The following is a 19010-nucleotide window of genomic DNA, read 5'->3' as shown; positions in this document are numbered from 1 at the left end:
ACAAGCTTATCATAAAATTCAAATGGGGATGCAAAGTACTGAAAATAGCCAAACCAACTTTGAAAAACAAACACAAAGTTGGAGGGCTAACACTACCTGATTTTAGGACTTATTATAAAGTTACAGCAATTAAAACAGCATGATACTCTTATAAAGATAGACACACAGATCAATGGAATGAGCAATTCCAGAAAGACCCACTTATTTATGGATAATTGATTTTTTAAAAATGTTTACTTATTATTTTTGAGAGAGAGGTGTGGGAGGGGCAGAAAGTGAGTGAGACACAGAATCGGAAACAGGCCCCAGGCTCTGAGCTGTCAGCACAGACCCTGACGCAGGGCTTGAACTCACCAACTATGAGATCATAACCTGAGCTGAAGTTGGCCACTTAACCGACTGAGCCACCCAGGCGCCCCTATGGACAACTGATTTGTGACAAAAGCACAAAGATGATTCAGTGGAGGAAGGACAGTCTTTTCAACAAATGGTGCTGGAACAATTGGAATATCTATAAACAAAAAGTGAACTTTGATCTATACTATACCTTACAGTATAAACAAATTAATTCAAAATGGATTGCAGAACCAAATATAAAACATAAAGCTATACAGAAGAAAACATAGTAGAAAAACCTTATGACCTTGGGTTAGGCAAAGATTACTCAGATAGGACACCAAAAGCACAATCTATAAAAAAAAAAATTTTCATGTTGGACTTCATCAAAATCAAAACATTTTTTCTCTTTGAAAGACACTGGTAAGAGAAAGAAAAGAAAACTCATGCAATGAGAGAAAATACTTGCAAAGTATATATCTGATAAAGGACTTAAATCCAGAATATAAAAAAAAAAACTCTCAAAAATCAATAATAAGAACACAACCCAATTAGGAAATAGCCAAAGAAATTTGAACAGACATTTCACCAAAGATACACAGAAAGCAAACAAGCACATGAAAAGATGCTCCACATTAATCCATTAGAGAAATGCAAATTAGAATCACAATGAGATTTCACTTAAGATACACTTAAGAGTGGCTAAAATTAAAAAGACTGACCATGTCAAATGTCAGTGAGGATGTAGAGGAATAGGAATACTCACATACTGTTGATGGGAATGTAAAATGGTACAATCAATTTAGAGAACAGACTGTCAGTTTCTTAAAAACTTAAACACACACATGCCATATAATGTAGCCATTCTACTTCTTAGGTATTTATGGAAGAGAAAAGAAAGCATGTGTCCATGCAAAGACTTGAACATGAATGTTTACAGCAGCTTTATTTGTGAAGACCCTATACTGGAAACAATCCAGGCTGGAAACAACCCCAAACTAGAAACAGCCCCAATATCCATCCTTAGGTTCTTGAGTAAGCCAATTATAATAAATGCATACTATGAAACACCACTCCAGCAAGAAAAAGGAATCAACAATTGACACACACAGTAGGAAATGAATCTCAAAATAATGGTACTGAATAAAAGAAGGCAGATAGAAAGGAGTACATACTGTATGATTCCATTTACATAAAACTCTAGAAAACAGAAACTCATCTATAGTGACAGAGAGCAATCAATGTGGTGGGACAAGAAGGAAGAATCATAAAGGGGTGTGAGAAAACTTTTGGGGGTGATGGGTGTGTTCACTAGTTTGACTGAGTTGATGGTGTTTCACAGGTATATACATGTCAAAACTTACCAAATTGTGGTTTAAAAATTTTTAATGTTTTAATTCATTTTTGAGCCAGAGAGAGAGTATGAGTGGGGAAGGGGCAGTGAGAGAGGGAGACACAGAATCTGAAACAGGCTCCAGGCTCTGAGCTGTCAGCACGGAGACCAATGCGGGGCTCAAACTCACGAACCGCGAGGTCATGACCAGAGCGGAAGTTGAACGCTTAACCGACTAAACCAGCCAGGCGCCCCTCAAATTGTAACCTTTAAATAGTGCAGTTTGTTGTCTATCAATCATACCTCGATAAAACTTTAAAAAACATGACGTAGTCAGAATCACTCAAGAAAGATTGAGATAAATGCTGACTTAATGTCAGACCACCACCCTGAGTTCTTACTTCAGAATGCCATGTGGCATAGTGGAAAGAGTAGATTTTACATCAGGAGATACTGTTCATGTTCCACATCTATCACAAACTTACTAACCTCTTAAAGTTCAGTGTCCTCATCTCTAAAACTTCTCTGCTCATTTTAGAAAACTAATGAGATAAAATAAGTGAGATCGGGGCTTTATAACCTGTCATGTATCATACAAATGTATTATATTTACTATTATTTACCATTTCCCTTGCCACTTTACCTGACACATGAGGCCTACCCTACTGTGTATATTACTAAAAAGACTGATCATTTTAGGTCAAACTTAAAGTCTCCCTTATGGCAATAGTGTGTTTTAAGACATGCTCTTTTTTAAAGAACAGTTCAATGTGAGAAAATGAAACATTTAAAACAGTGAATTGCTTTTCTAATTAATGTGGAAAACTGCCCTTCCTACCACCTTTACTAAATTATTTTAGAGATTGAACAAGATAACCAATATGATAGGTTTTGAAAAATCTTTGAAACCTATATTTGTACAAATATAAAGTGCTATTACTATGTTTTATGTCCATGTGACTAATGTAATATTTAGAGGAGTAGGGTACTAGTGGTTCAAAAGACGAGACGGTTAAAGTGGGATTCTCAATACACAATTAATTTTACTATTTATTAAATGCCTACTAAATGTAGGCAGTGAAGATCTAAAGCGGAATGAGGTGTCTTATGTTCATCACCACATTAAATCCTTAAAGCATCCAGCTAAGGAAACTGAGGCTTGGAGGGGTTAAGTACCACCTAGCAAGTAATAGAACTGGCATGTGAGCCCAGACTTTCCAGGCTCCAAAGTCTGCTCTTTTTACTCTGCCATCAGAATTGCTTATAATCACAAAAGCAACTTGATAGCAAATCATGCCACCTATTTGCTGTACATGTCTATCTACTGTAAATAACAATATAATGTAACATACACAATATACATGCATATTACAAAATAACAATTAAAAATTCCCCTATGTTCTGTATCAAAGAAGCCACTACGTACATCTGTACCATAGATGAGGAAATCACCAGTTAAGGCATGGCATAAAATACGGCACTTATCATCCACTGCCGGGAAGAGTCGAGTCTCACGTTCTTCTTGAGCATCCAGGATTTCACTTTCTATCTAAAATACAAAAGAATAATAGCTTATAGGTGTATTTGACTAAACCTGGCCTGTAACAATCTAGGGAGATAGGAGAGAGTCTTCCTAAGTTCGATTAAACGTTCAGACTACTGAATGTCTACTGAGAAAGACATCAGACAGGAACCACCTGGCAGGGCAGCATTAAACAACCCCTTTTAGGGGAATGGTTTTTGCAGCAGGCCCTGCAGTGGTAATAGCTACTCTCTTTGGTTTCCCAGAAGCAAAGAGGCATGAAATAGATGTAAGAGAGGCCCTTGTTTAGGGACCACATTTTGGGACCCAATGTCTTTTGAACAATAGGCTTCGTTTCAAGGATCCCCCCTAGCGACATGCCCAAATACAGAAGTCAATTCATTCCAGGAAGACCAGGCATATAACATGCCCATCAGTTTTTAATTTCCCACTAGATGCAGTCTACCAACAGGATCTACTTGGCTGCGGCAGTGTTGTGAGTAGTACGGTGGATATTTTGTTGGGTTTCTTGGAAACAGAGCAAGAAAGTTAACTGAACATCTCATGCAGAAGGGGTAAAGAGTTCTGTTAGTCCCTTATGCACACCTGGCTTTCTAGCTTTCTGACCAAAGTTCTTGATAATATGACATTAGGCTGATCATCATCATCATTTAAACTGAGTCATCACTAGTCCTGAGGGCTCTGGGACATCAAAATTACACTTACCAAGTGCAACTGGACTTTGCCTTCAAAAAGTGCAGCAGCATAGTCAGAATGAAGGCAAACACTGGATACCGTCCCCAGATATTCCACATCTTTCAATTTTTTAACAGCTGTAGCAATAAACACACACACACACATATTAATATATAAATGAAATTACATAAAGATTTGCAAATAATTTTTACATGTGTGTTTTTAAGGGCATTCTGAACCAAAAATTTGTATTTTGGCCGTTCTAAAGACAATCTTAGTTGTCATATAGATTTGCCTTCAGGAATTCCATAGTGGTGCATGTGAAACCAAGTAAGAGAAAATAAAATCACACATAAAACAATGAAAAATTACACTTCCGTGACAATAAGCTTAATGGTGTACTCTATTGGGGGATAATTCTCAGGCTCACTCTACTCCTGAGGGAGATCTGACCCCCAAAGGGGAGAAGAAAAAGCAAGGCTCCCTTCAGGTGCTAGTGGTCATTACTTCATGGATAAAAGGAGGGGGAAGGGACCCAACCACTAGCCTACCCAAGAAAGTGCCCAAGAAAGTCATTGTGCAAAGGTGGATCACACGTTACTTCATTTAGTTTTGCTCATGACCCCTTACAAGTAGAAGAATCCTCATTTTCCAGACGAAGTCTTCCAAAACAAGGCTCAGAGGGGTAGATAATTTGTCTACAGTCACCCAGCTACAAGGAGCAGAAGGGGAATTTGAACTCGGGGCCTAATTCTAAAGGTCATACTCTGCCCACTATACCAATGCTGTGTTCACTGCAAAGGTAAAGGATAAAATCCTTCCAAAAATTATGCCAAGTTTTTAGAGGACTCACATAACCATTTAAGCTAAGAAAGAGGCATCTGAAGACAAAGAGTGAAAGACCTGGTCTTAAAAGAAACTTTCAGCATTTCCCAAATAATAACAGAAATTACATGCTGGTTAAGAAAACGACAACTGGATTGATACTTGCCATTTTCTCCAAGGACATAAAACCAAGCTCGATTATTCATTCCCACGGCCAGGTGATAGAGCCCTACGGCTACAAAGTTGGGTTCCACATCAACAGACACTGTGATTGGCAGCTCCTAGAACACAGAAGAGTAAGAGTAGCAAGTCAACTGCTACAACCGTTTTGGTTTTACTGATAAATAGAATCAAAGGAACACTATTTTCATACTCCTTCTACAGGGTTGGCCACAGTGACTTCAAGGAGAGAGGTGAGATATGCAATCCTTGTGCTGCAGGCACCCCCGAGGATGGGAAGCTTGGTCAGGAAGACGTGCAGTGAGCCCCTCTGGGTAGACAGTGCCAGCAACTGGCCATCATCTGTCCAGGATAAGGTGCCCAACCCTGAAGTAAGTGACAGAATAAAGGAGTAGTCAAGAACAAATAATACTGTTGCGGGCAAACGAATATTTTCATTTAAACTACAGAGACAAAAAAAAATCTTCAAGTGTTTTCTTTAATGGTCTATACAGACTAAAACTTCACTATGGACAAGCATGTGAGCATGAGCATTGATTCATTCAGTAGTGGCTCAAAGAGAAAGTATGTCAGAATTTAGATTTTATAACTGAAATTGGGATTAAACTCACTATAAATCTTTAGATGAAAGTGGATTTAGGGGCGCCTGGGTGGCGCAGTCGGTTAAGCATCCGACTTCAGCCAGGTCACGATCTCGCGGTCCGGGAGTTCGAGCCCCGCGTCAGGCTCTGGGCTGATGGCTCGGAGCCTGGAGCCTGTTTCCGATTCTGTGTCTCCCTCTCTCTCTGCCCCTCCCCCGTTCATGCTCTGTCTCTCTCTGTCCCAAAAATAAATAAACGTTGAAAAAAAAAAAAATTAAAAAAAAAAAAAAAAGAAAGTGGATTTACAGCTTTGTAGAGGAGTAGGTTCTTTTAGGGAAACCTAATGGAGGTTAGAGTTAGGGTTATTTTAGCAAACTCTAATGAAGGGTGTTAATTTTATTCCTCCCACAATGAATGCAAATCATATAATAGTAAACACACTACTCTGTCATTGCAATAAAATGTCACTCTGCTTCAGAAAAACCAGTACCTTTATTTTCATCATCCAGGTTGATTATAGCATACATATCTTTTAATTCTGCCAAGTCATGAATTTTAATGCTGAAAAATGAAAAAATATGTATATAAATATAAGCGTTAAGCAAAATTGTTTCAGTTCATGAAAAAGTGTAGGCCAGTGTTTTCCAAAGGGGCCTGTATAGGATAATCATTTGGGTCAAGGTAAGAAAATAGAATTTCTATAATTACATTTTATCTTAAAAAATTTTTCTTTGTGGGGTGGTGGTTGTGCCCGGCTGCATTCTCTGATTTATAGTTTTAGGAACAAGGAGGTTTAAGTTGCCCTGAAGAAAACTTTGTGTAAGAAAACTTTCTTCTGAGCAGCATTAATTATTTAAGAAGTAAAAGGTTTCTCTTATCTGTGTGCTCCTCCGACCACCCTGAGTTCTTTCATACAAAGAGAAATGAGGTATAACAGAAAGACCATTTATCTGGAATCACAAGGCATAGGTTGAAAGCTCTGAAAAACTGCAGGCATATTGGGCACCTGGGTGGTTCTCATGATCTTGCAGTTTGTGAGTTCAAGCCCCGCATTGGACTCTGTGCTGACAGCTTGGAGCTTGGAGCCTGCTTCGGATTCTGTGTGTGTGTGTGTGTGTGTGTCTCTCTCTCTCTGCCCCTCCCCCACTCTCTCTCAAAGATAAATAAACATTAAAAAAATACTAATGAAAAACTGCAGGCATATTACTTCATAGGGTTACAGAGAAGATAGGTCAGTTCATGCCAATGAAAGTTGCATAGCACAGTGTTGGGACACAATGGTTGTAAGATTTCTTTCCTCTTTGTCTCCTTTCCTCTCTCCTCCCTTCCGCCCTTCTAGGGTTTTCCCTTTATATATATTACTTCCTTGTTTTCATTTAGCTTTTTATTTTGATATAATTGTAGATCCACATGCAGTTGTAAGAGAGAATATGGAGATTGTATATACAGAGATTGTCTATACCCTCCACCTTTCCTTACATGTTAATATCTTGAAAATCTACAGGATAATAGTATAGTCAAATAATGACATTGATATAACCTCTTTCAGATGTCCCAGGTTTTACCTGTATTCATTTTGTGTGTGCATGTGTATGTATGCACGTGTTTGTATTTCATTCCATGCGATTTTATCACATGCGAGATTGCTGAGATCCAGGACCACAGTCAGGATATAGAACAGTTCAATCACAACAAGGATCCTTGTGTTGCCCCTTTATATATGCACTTAACCTCCTTCCTCTCCACCCCAGATGCATTCCTAAGCCCTGGTCACCACTAATCTGTTCTCCATTTCTATAACTTTATCATTTCAACAGGATTACATAAATGGAATCACACAGTATGTGACATTTTGTGAATGGCACTTTTCATTCAGCGTACTTCTCTGGAGGTTCACATCAGTTGTTGTGTGTATCAACAGTGTGTTCCTTTTTATGGCTGAGTAGTATTCCATGATGTGGATGTACTAGTTTAACCACTCACCCACTGAAGGACATCTGGATGGTTTCTAGTTTTTGACTATTACAAATAAAGCTGCTATAAACATTCATATTCAGGTTTTTCTGTGAATATAAATTTTCATGTGCCTGAGAAAAATGGCCAGGAGTGAAATTCCTGGGTCATACGGTAAGTACATGTTCAGTTTTTGTTGTTGTTGTTGTTGTTGTTGTTGTTGTTGTTTTAAGAAACTGCAGGGGCGCCTGGGTGGCACAGTCGGTTAAGCGTCCGACTTCAGCCAGGTCACGATCTCGCGGTCCGTGAGTTCGAGCCCCACGTCAGGCTCTGGGCTGATGGCTCAGAGCCTGGAGCCTGTTTCCGATTCTGTGTCTCCCTCTCTCTCTGCCCCTCCCCCGTTCATGCTCTGTCTCTCTCTGTCCCAAAAATAAATAAACGTTGAAAAAAAAAAAAAAAAGAAACTGCCAAACTAGGGCACCTGGGTGGCTCACTGGGTTGAGCGTTTGACATCAGCTCAGGTCGTGATCTCATGGTTCATGGGTTCAAGCCCTGCATTGGGCTCTGTTGTCCGTGTAGAGCCTGCTTCAGATCCTCTGTCCCCCTCTCTCTGTGCCACCCCTACCCATGATCTCTCTCTCTCAAAAATGAATAAAATTAAAAAAAAAAAAAAAAGAAAGAAACTACCAAACTGTTTTCCAATGTAGCTGTACCATTTTACACTCCTACCAGCAAGGTTTGAGTGATTTAGCTTCTCCTCATCCTTTCCAGCACTTGATGTTATAACTATTTTTAATCCTAGCCATTCTAATAGATGCATAGTAATATCTCATTGTGGTCTGAATTTGCATTTCTGGAATGGCTAATGATGTCAAACATCTTTTCATGTGTTTACCATCTATATATCTTCTTTGCTGAAATGTATGTCTTTTGCCGATTTTCTAATTGGATTGTTTGTTTTTTTTGAGTTTTGAGAGGGCCCTTTATGCATTCTAGTTACTAGTCCTTTGTTGGATACGTGGTTTGTGAATATTCTTTCTCATTGTGCTGTTTATCTTTCATTCTCTTAACAGAATCTTTCATGGGGTAAAATTTTTTAGTTTTGAGCAAGTCTAATTTTCCAATATTTCCTTATACAGATCATGTTTTTGGTTTTAAAACCAAGAACTCTTTGCCTAGACCTAGAAGATTTCCTGTTTTTATCTAAAAATGCTATAGTTTTGCATTTTAAATTTAAATCCATGACCCACTGAATTAACTTTTGATTAAGGTGTGAAGTTTGTTTTCCAGGTTTTTTCCATATGGATATCCGGTTGCTTGGGCACCATTTCTTGGAAAGGCAATTTTAATTCTATTTAATTTTCTACTTTTGTCAAGAATCAGTTGTGCATATTTGTGTGGGTTTATTTCTGGCTTCTCTATACTGTTTCATTGATCTATGTGTCTTTCCCTCTGCCCATACCACATGGTCTTGATTACTGCAGCTATAAAGTGAGCTTTAATACTAAGATGATTCCTCTCATTTGATTGTTTTCTTCAAAAAATTTTTTTAAATGTTGATTTATCTTTGAGAGACAGAGAGAGAGACACACACACAGAGCATGAGTGGGGGAAGGGCAGAGAGAGGGAGACAATCCAAAGCAGGCTCCAAACTGTCAGTGCAGAGCCCTATGTGGGGCTTGAACTCACGAACCATGAGATCATGACCTGAGCTGAAGTTGGACGCTTAACCAACTGAGCCATCCAGGTGCCCCTTTATTGTTTTTTAAAGATTGCTTTTAGCTATTTTAGGACCCGTGATTTTGCATATATACAATTGGTTCTTAAACAACATGGGGGTTGGGGGTGCCAAACCCTGCACAGTTGAAAAATGGCATATAACGTTTGACTCCCCCAAAAGTTAATAGCCTACTGTTGACTGGAAGCCCTATCGATAATATAAACAGTCTATTAGCACATATTTTGTATGTCATATACATTATATACTGTATTCTTACAATAATGTAAGCTAGAGAAAAGAAAATGTTATTAAGAAAATCTTAAAGATAATTTACATTTACAGTACTGTATGTATTTTTAAAAATCTGCATGTAGGGGTGCCTGGGTGGTTCAGTTGGTTGAGTGTCCAACTCTCGACTTCAGCTCAGCTCACGATCTCATGGTTTGTGGGGGGTTCAAGACCTACCTGCACTGTCCGTGAGGAACCTGCTTGGGATTCTCTCTCTCTCTTTCTCTCTCTCTCTCTCTCTCTCTCTGTCTCTCTCTCCCTGCCCCTCCTCTTTCTCTCTCTCAAAAAAAAAATAAACTGAAAAATAAATCTGCACATAAGTAGATCCAAGCAGTTCAAACATCTGTTGCTCAAGGATTAACTGTGTTTTAGCATAAACTTGTCTATATCTACAAAAAAACCACCTTGGGATTCTCATATGAATTTCATTAAATCTATAGATTAATTTGGAGAGAACTGATATCTTCACTATGTTCAGTCTTCTGACCTATGAACAGTGTGTTTCTCCATTTCTTTGGGTCTCTTGATTTCTTCCAGCATCATATTGGAATTTTCAGCACATAGACCCTGTACATGCTTTGTTAAGTGTAGATCTAAGTACTTCATTTTCTTTGGAGTAAAAAGGACATATTTTTAATTTGGTTTCCATAGGTTTGTTATCAGTATATAGAAATGTGACTGATTTTTGTGCATTGATCTTGCATCCTACGGCCATGCAGTGTTCACTCATTAGTTCTAGGCATTCCTTGTTTGTACTCCTTGAGATTTTCTACATACGCAATCATTTCATCTGCAAACAGAGATGGTTTTACTTTTCTCTTTTCAATCTGGATGTAGCTTATTTCTTTTTCTTGTCTTAAACTGCAGTGGCTAGAACTTCTAAAATTAGGTTGCATTAGAGTAGTGGGAGTGGAAGCCTTGCCTTGTTCCCAATCTCAGGAGGCAAGCACTCAGTCTTTCACCATGAAAGATGATGTTAGGCTTTTTAGTAGACATTCTTTATCAAGTTGAGGTAATTCCCCCCCCCATCCCCAACTTACTGAGAATTCTTATGAATGGGTGTTAGATCTTATGAAATATTTTTTGTGTGTCAACTGATGTGATAGTATGGTTTTTCTTCAGGTGCAGATATAGTAACTTCATTGAATTATGAATGTCGATAAGGCTTGCATACTTGGAATACATCCCACTTGGTCATGAGGTATAATTCTTTTTATATATTGCTGACTTCAGTTTGTTAAATTTTGTTGAAGATTTTTTGTCCACGTTCATGAGAGATTGGTCTCTAGTTTTTTCTTTCTTTTCTTTCTTTCTTTCTTTCTTTCTTTCTTTCTTTCTTTCTTTCTTTCTTTTCTTTCTTTCTTTTTCTTTCTTTCTTTCTCTTTGTGTAGTTTGATTTTGGTATAAGGCCTTAAAATAAGGTGAGAAGTGTTCCCTCCTCTTTTATTTTCTGAGGAGATTTTGTAAAATTGGTGTTAATTCTTTTTTAAAAAGAATTTGGTAGAATCCTCCAGCGAAACCATCTGAACCTGGAGATTTTTCAGGAGGCTTAAATTATTCAATTTCTTTAAAAGTTACAGGACTAATTCAGATTATCTGTTTCATCTGGGTTGAGTTTTGGTAGTGGTTTTTGAAGGATTTTTCCAGTCTTCTAATTTGTCAAATTTCTGAGTTGTCTGTAGTATTCCTCTATAGTCCTGAAGTTGTAGTATTCCTTTATTAGCCTTTTAATGGCTTCCAGATCTGTAGCAATATTCCCGTTTCATTCTTGATATTGGTCATTTGTGTCTTTATTTCTGTCATTCTTGCTAGAAGCTGATCAATTTTTTATCATTTTTTTAAAAAAACACCTTTTGTTTTTTCCAATTCTATTTTCAATGTCATCAGTTTCTGCTCTTTATTATTTTATTCCTTCTGCTTTGCCTTTTGTTTGATCTTCTTTTTCTAGTTTCTTCAAGTAGGAATTTAGATTATTGATTAGAGATTTCAGTTCTATGTATTTTTAAATTTTCTCTAGGATATACTCATGATTTATTTGGAGTAGGTTAATTTCCAAGTGTTCATAGAAGTTCCTGTTGTTTTTCTATTATTCATTTCAAGTGTGGTTATATTATAGCCAAGGAACACATTTTGTAGGACTTCAATTTAAATTTCTTGAGGTTTTGTGGGCACCAGGGTGGCTCAGTTAGTTGAGTGGTCAACTCTTGATTTCAGCTCAGGTCAGGATCCCAGGGTAATGGGATTGAGCCCTATGTCAGACTCTGCTAAGCATGGAGTGTGCTAGAGATTCTCTCTGCCTCCACCCGCTCCCCCACCCACTCTCTTGCTCTCACTCTCTAAAACAAAATAAAATAAATTTGTTGAGGTTTCATGGTCCAGGATATGGACTATCTTGGTGCATGTTCCATGGGTGCATAGAAAAAACATATATTCCATTGTTGGTGTAATGTCCAACAGATGTATGTTAAGTCTAGTTGGTTTACTGTGCTGACCAAATCTATGAAGAGTTTAGCTAAGCTACTCCATGGTACTGCTGCCTCAGCATCCATTCTGTTTGGCCAAATGGCCTTAAATTGACACCCCTCCCTCCTTCTTATAAGTGCATGCCCTAGGTAGCAGCCCAGAGTCACAAGCAAATGTAAGTTCCGGATGCGACTTCCCCAAAAGCCCTTGTGATCAACAGTCTCCCCTGCCTCCTACCACCTGTGTGCCTTATGTTCCCCTAGGATAAGACCTCTGGGGCTTACCCCACTCTTTTGGTTAGAGTTGACCAATTTGGACTTAGCCTGGGAAACCTAAAGCAGTTTATTCATGAACCCTATTTTTTCCATGAACCCTATTAACAGCACATGCCCCTGGTTGTCTCTTTTTGTCTGAACTGTGCCTTGAACTCTCTGTGAGACCCCTCAAGACAGGCCAGGTATTTCCTCCTGGACCTGTGAATAGTGAATTTCTCCATTTCTGTTCTTCTTGTTGTGTATTGTTGAATGGCAGCTCATGATCTGACACTGTGCTCTACTTAATAGGTGTCAATTTGATACTTTTAATTCCTTGTTGAACTTCTAATTGTTCCATACATTACTGAAAGTGGGACCCTGAGGACTTCAACTATTATTGTTGTCTATTTCTCCTTTTAATTCTGCCAGTTTTTACTTCATCTATTTTGAGGCTCTGTTGCTAGGTGCGTGCTCATTGAGCATTATTATATCTAATCAATATGCAGTCTCTCTCCCCATCCCTGTAATTTTCTTTGCTCTTTGTTTGATACCCAGACAGACACCTAGCTTTCTTTTGGTTAGCACTTGGATGATCTTTTTCCATCCTTTCACTTTTACCTGGTTATTTCATTACATGATTATATTGAAGTGAGTTACTTACAACATATAATAGGGTCATTTAAGAATTCTAATAGTCTATGTCTAATAGCATTGTCATTTACACGTTTAACATAGTTAATTGATCTGTGTGAACTTAAATCTACTGTTTTGTTATTTTGTTTGTCCCTGTGTTCCTGTTTGTCCTTTCTTGCCACTTTTAGATTTGAACATTTTTCAGTATTCCATTTTAATTTACCTATTGTGTTTTTGTATATATCTCTGCCTATTTTTTAGTGGTTGCTCTAGATTATAACATACATATTTAATTTCACAGTCTCTTTAGAATCAGTATTTCACCACTTCAAATAATGTAGAAATCCCATATAACTTTAACCTCTTCCCTTTATGTTGGGGTTGTCTTATGTACTGCATCTTAATATGCTGAACATACTATCAGACAATATGATAATTTTGCTTTCAACAGCACGTATGTTAAAGGTCTCAAAAAAAAATGATCTATTGTATTTACCATTTCTGTCGTTCTTCCTTCATTCTTGATGTTCTGAATCCTCTGCTGTCATCTGTTCTGTCCCACCTGAAGAACTTCCTTCAGCAATTCTTCTAGACCAGGTCTGCTAGCAATAAATTCTCTTCATTTTTCCTCACCTGAGAATGTTTCCATTTCACTTCATTACTGACAGATATTTTCACTGGGCAATGAATTTCAGCTGACTGTTCTTTTCTCTCAGCCTGTTAGGAAGCTGTGATGCTTCCTTCTGGCCTCCAAGACTTATGGTGAGAAATCCACTGTCATTTAAAATGCTGTTCTTTAGCTGTTTTTTGTCTTTAGTTTTTAGCAGTTTATGATGTATCTGAGCTAGGTTTTTTTGGACTTATTTGGACAATTTTTATAAAGCTGCTACCTTTACCTCCATCCTCTTGGCACTGGCATCTTTTGATTGCCTTTTCCAAGCAAGTTGAAACTTTCTTGATTCTTTGTATGTCAGGCAACTTTGGGTTCTATTTTGGACATTCTGAATATTATGTTTGAAACTCTTGCACCTTGTCTAAGTCCCATAGACAAGGCTAATTTTTTTTTTTTTTTCCAAAGCAGGCAACCAACCCAGTTGGGTTCAGGCCATGAGTATCAACCAGCCTTTTGTGGGTTGTGGTTTCAACATCAGTTCCATTTTCAAAGGCTTTGCAGTCATATTCGGATATGTTCCTGTATGGCCCACTCTGTGGCCCATAGGACTTGCATTATGATCTTTTAGTTCAGTTCTCAAAGTCTTTGGTATGTTTAGGATGAGATACACATGTATAGCTCAGGAGTGAACCTAGGAGCTCATAAATATCTTTAGATGCTTGCTTTCCAGAGCTCCTCCCTCTCTAGGATCTCCCTGGTATGTTCTGATTCCCTGGGGATCCCTTTTTTGGTCTTCCAGCAGTAAAGTTTGGGCTCTAGTTACCCTGCAGGGTCTTGTCCTTCCCACAACTGTACCCATACCTGCCACCAAGCAGTGGGAGGGCAGGGAGAAAAGTAAGCAGCAGGGTTTACCCCACTTTCCTGGGACCACAGCCCCTGTAACTGGAGGAAGGTTACCCTCTGTCAGAGCTGTAGGCATCTGAGGGTCCTTCTTGCCGGAGCTGTTGCTGCCACTGCAGGTTGCTTGGTGGCCAGGGCATGAAAGAAGAAAGAAAGAAAAAGAAAGGAAACTGGGAAATTTCCCCAACTGTCTCCGAGCGTAAGAGGAGTTCTCTTTCCTGCAACTTGAGCCAGAACCAGAGGACTTCTCTCAGAGCTCTCTCATTTAAGTTCTGGTTTCTACTTCTGGATTTTGGCTGCCTTCAGTCCTGAGAGATTGGAAGACGAATGGGAGACTCATTACTGGTTCAGTGGTACTTCAAATTTTGGTCTTCTTCAATATGCCTACTATTTACTTTTTAAAGTCCTCAAATAGCTGTTCCATGCATTCTGCCCAGGTTTTTTTTTTTTCTTCAATATATGAAATTTATTGTCAAATTGGTTTCCATACAACACCCAGTGCTCATCCCAAAAGGTGCCCTCCTCAATACTCATCACCCACACTTCCCTCCCTCCCACCCCCATCAACCCTCAGTTTGTTCTCAGTTGTTTTTTTTTTTTTTTTTAATTTTTTTTTTCAACGTTTATTTATTTTTGGGACAGAGAGAGACAGAGCATGAACGGGGGAGGGGCAGAAGGAGAGGGAGACATAGAATTGGAAACAGGCTCCAGGCTCTGAGCCATCAGCCCAGAGCCTGACACGGGGCTCGAACCCACGGACGGTGAGATCGTGACCTGGCTGAAGTCGGACGCTTAACTGACTGCGCCACCCAGGCGCCCCAGTTTTTAAGAGTCTCTTATGCTTTGGCTCTCTCCCACTCTAACCTCTTTTTTTTTTCTTCCCCTCCCCCATGGGTTTCTGTTAAGTTTCTCAGGATCCACACAAGAGTGAAAGCATATGGTATCTGTCTTTCTCTGTATGTCTTATTTCACTTAGCATAACACTCTCCAGTTCCATCCACGTTGCTACAAAGGTCTGTCCAGGGTTTATAGCTGTATTCAGTGAGAGAGACAGATGGAATGTGCTTACTTCATATTACCTGGAATTACCTATTTTAAGATGGATTTTCAAGCATACTCAATTTTAGGTGTTGTATTTAGTTTACATCTAGTATTTATTTTAGGTTTTGCCCTGAGTGTTAACAGCAGAAGCAATCTTAGAAATTTTCAATTGCAAACAGGTTTTAGGAGTGCAAGAAAGTATGGTGGATAGAGTCATATTAGCCATCAAAGTCTTGTTGAATATCTTCAATATTCCTTACACAAGCTTCCTGGGAAAATGTGAATATAACTTACCAGGTGTCACCACATGTAGCAGCTTTATTAAGCGTCTGTGATACCGCAATACTGGTTAGACTATCTTTGTGGTCACGAGCCTGAAATACCTCTTGACCAATCTCTCTAATATGAGTGGAGATGACCACAAAAATTCCACGTGAAAAGCCAATCATGATGTAGCCATCACCATACCTATAGCAACAAAGGCAACAATACATTAAAAGGATGATTAACTATCATTTGCAATAAAGTAAATAAGCAAGTGCCTTAAAACTAAAGAACTACAGAATCCAATTTATCAAGGGCCATGTAATATGCTAGGTAGTTTCACATATTTTTTTTTTAATGTTTATTTCTGACAGAGAGAGAGAGAGAGAGAGAGAGAGTGAGTGAGTATGAGTGGGAGAGGGACAGAGAGAGGAGGAGACATAGAATCCAAAGCAGGCTCCAGGCTCTGAGCTGTCAGCACAGAGACTGTTGTGGGGCTCAAACTCATGAACCATGAGATCGTGATTTGAGCCGAAGTTGGCCACTTAATTGACTGAACCACCCAGGTACCCCAAGTTTCGCATATTAAATCATAGTTTACAATCCAGAAAATGTTACATATAGAAGTGAAAATGCTAAGGTCAAAAATGAAATATATTAGTAAGGAAAAACACACAGATATCTTTTGGTAATAAGCTTTTTTTACATACCACCTATAGCAGACAATGTTACCATAGCGCTGCTGAAATTCCAGATCAATTGGACTATCTGGTTCATTCAGATTATAAAGAAACAAAGTTTTCTTGCCAACCACCACACTGATCTGCCAGAAAAGATTAAGAGATCATGCAAATGAATTACTCAGTACTTTGTGAAGACCAATAAGGAAATTCAAATAGCTAAATCTAATTTATGCAAACAATGAGCCAAGTTTACATTAAATGTTGTAACTAATAAGATAACGTGATTTAAAAAAATACATTGTAATATATAGTCTGGGAAGGGTCCTTGGCTTTACACACATCCAACATACCCTTTGAAAAGTACATTAAAATAGCTGGGTGTTACTTTATTTTATTTAAAAAAATTAAAAAAGAAAAAAAATTTTTAGCATTTATTTATTATTGAGAGACAGAGAGAGACAGAGCATGAGCAGGGGAGGGGCAGAGGGAGACACAGAATCTGAAGCAGGTTCCAGGCTCTGAGCTGTCAGCACAGAGCCTGACACGGGGCTCAAACTCACAAACTGTGAGATCATGACCTGAGCCGAAGTTGGATGCCTAACTGACGGAGCCACCCAGGCGCCCCTAAAAAAATTTTTTTTAATGTTTTATTATTTATTTTTGAGGGAGAGAGAGAGAGAGAGAGAGAGAGCAGAGGAGGGGCTGAGAGAGAGGGAGACACAGAATCTGAAGCAGGGTCCAGGCTCCAAGATGTCAGCACAGAGCCTGACATGGGGCTTGAACTCACGAGCTGTGAGATCATGACCTGAGCCAAAGGTGGATACTTAACCAACTGAGCCACCCAGGTGCCCTTGGGTGGGTTAACTTTTTAAAATTCTCTACACCTCTCATTAGAGTTCTGTGCAATTCAGGACTGTAAGTCTGACAAAGTTCCACTGAAACTGAATTCATATCCAGAGTATAGAGAGTTTTCCATCCTAAGAGGACATTCTGATTTTGAGCCACATTGTGTGGGTAATTGAGCTCAATTTTTTATGTCATCATTCTTTCCATCACCTGCAGGTCACTGGTCAATGTTGCTAGACTAGTGTCCCTCCATTATTCACACAGTCAATATTTGATTGTAATTTTCAGTGCAGGGTTTACCTGTGTGAGGGAGGGGAAGGAGTGTATTACTTATTTGGGCTCATTAAGAGTGATGGATTTATATAAAAAGAGAAACACTGATATATTTCCTTGATTCTACCAATTATAAGTCACTATCAATTAAATAGCTTTTTAAGAAATTGGATCATTTAATTTAAATATATTTGTATTAATTGTGAAAATCATCTGGATTTCAGAATATTAAATTGTGGCAGGGAAAATGCATCTAAGCTATTAACAAAATAAAAAGTACAAATTCCAGAGCTCTGGTCACCATCTCCAATAGCATGAAAAAAAAAATGATATAGAAATCAGGACTTCTATTTGTGAAGGCGCCCTCCCTGTTTTTACCACCACAAGAATCGGAAGAGCAACACCCACTGCATCAGGAAGATGCCTTCATCTGCTGTGACACCAGGCAGCTAGATGTTGCCAGCAGCAGCAAAAGCAACTTACATGCCTAAGAGACTGGAGCTTACACTGATTTAATAAATGACAGACCATAATTTATTTATCACTCTACATTCTGAACCATCCTAGAAAAGGAGAAAAAATAGTCTACAAAAGTATCAAAATAACTTGGGCATGGATTTGACTTAGAATTCTTTAAAAAATTTTTTTTAACATTATTTTTGAAAAAGAGAGAGAGAAAGAAAGAGAGACTGCGTGCACACAAGTGGGGGAGGGGCAGAGAGAGGAGACACAGAATCCAAAGCAGGCTCCAGGCTCTGATCTGTCAGTATAAAGCCTGGTGTGGGGCTTGAAACCACGAACTGCGAGATCATGACCTGAGCTGAAGTTGGACACTAAACCGACTGAGCCCCCCCAGTGCCCTGGTTTAGCATTCTTACTGTGCTTTCAGCAGCAGACATTCGATCATCAGTCTTCATCGTGGAAAACTGCATGTCGCTAGGCTCTGATCTCACTGACGTCTGCAGGGATAGAAATGTTATCACTATGAACAAATGCAACACTTAAATTCATTCTGAATATTAATAAAACAGGTAACTTGCTTTTACTTCTGTTATACCTGAAAATCCCACCGTGAATAAACCTCTAGAAATTCTGGATGAAACGGAACACATATCTTATCAAATAGATACATTAAGCTTGAAAGAAGGTAAGGAAAATTCCCAGGGACAATAAGCAAAGATCAAACCATAAACCAAAGTATGTGTGCAACTATCCAGAGCAGTTGGTAAGGAGATAATAAAGAAGCCCATTTGATTTGGGCTGAGCTTTGAGTCAGAAGAAATGCCGAAAACATTCTTTTCAAATCAAACGTTCCTTCCTATCCTCATTATGATCTGAAGTTCAAATTTATACTTTGAATGGTCTAGAAACTCCTTGGAGTGTTTATCAAAAGCAAATCCAAAGCCTCTTCCAAAGCTGCAAAAAAATGTCCACAGACAAGCCCTGCTGAAGATGAACTCACAATTCAAAATGAGAAAAGTCACAAAGAAATAATGCATCAAGAGCAAAAGTCAGCAGATCTAAAAATAACAGAATTCTCAGAGAGAGATCATAAAGTAATGCTTTAAAATGACTAAATACATAAAAAGACTCAAAAGTATGACAA

General features: G+C 38.6%; 1 protein-coding gene across 1 annotated transcript in view; it reads right to left on the bottom strand.

Moving 5' to 3' along the window:
* Window positions 1–19010, bottom strand: part of WDR19 (WD repeat domain 19) — a 113533-nt gene that overhangs the window by 69948 nt on the left and 24575 nt on the right. Inside the window, exons 7-14 of the mRNA XM_047090378.1 lie at window positions 18283–18363; window positions 16313–16425; window positions 15633–15806; window positions 5964–6034; window positions 5086–5258; window positions 4879–4993; window positions 3918–4024; window positions 3096–3218 (exon numbers count right to left, since the gene is read on the bottom strand). Of these exons, the coding sequence (XP_046946334.1) occupies window positions 3096–3218; window positions 3918–4024; window positions 4879–4993; window positions 5086–5258; window positions 5964–6034; window positions 15633–15806; window positions 16313–16425; window positions 18283–18363 (957 nt within the window). The remainder of the gene's footprint in view (window positions 1–3095; window positions 3219–3917; window positions 4025–4878; window positions 4994–5085; window positions 5259–5963; window positions 6035–15632; window positions 15807–16312; window positions 16426–18282; window positions 18364–19010) is intronic.

This window comes from Lynx rufus, unplaced genomic scaffold (genome assembly GCF_022079265.1).
Source record: "Lynx rufus isolate CCGP_SWC_20201006 ecotype Redwood Valley unplaced genomic scaffold, mLynRuf1.p SCAF_3, whole genome shotgun sequence".
Lineage (NCBI taxonomy): Eukaryota > Metazoa > Chordata > Mammalia > Carnivora > Felidae > Lynx > Lynx rufus.
Note: the sequence above shows the minus strand (reverse complement) of the source record. Positions and strands in the feature narration are given on the sequence as shown.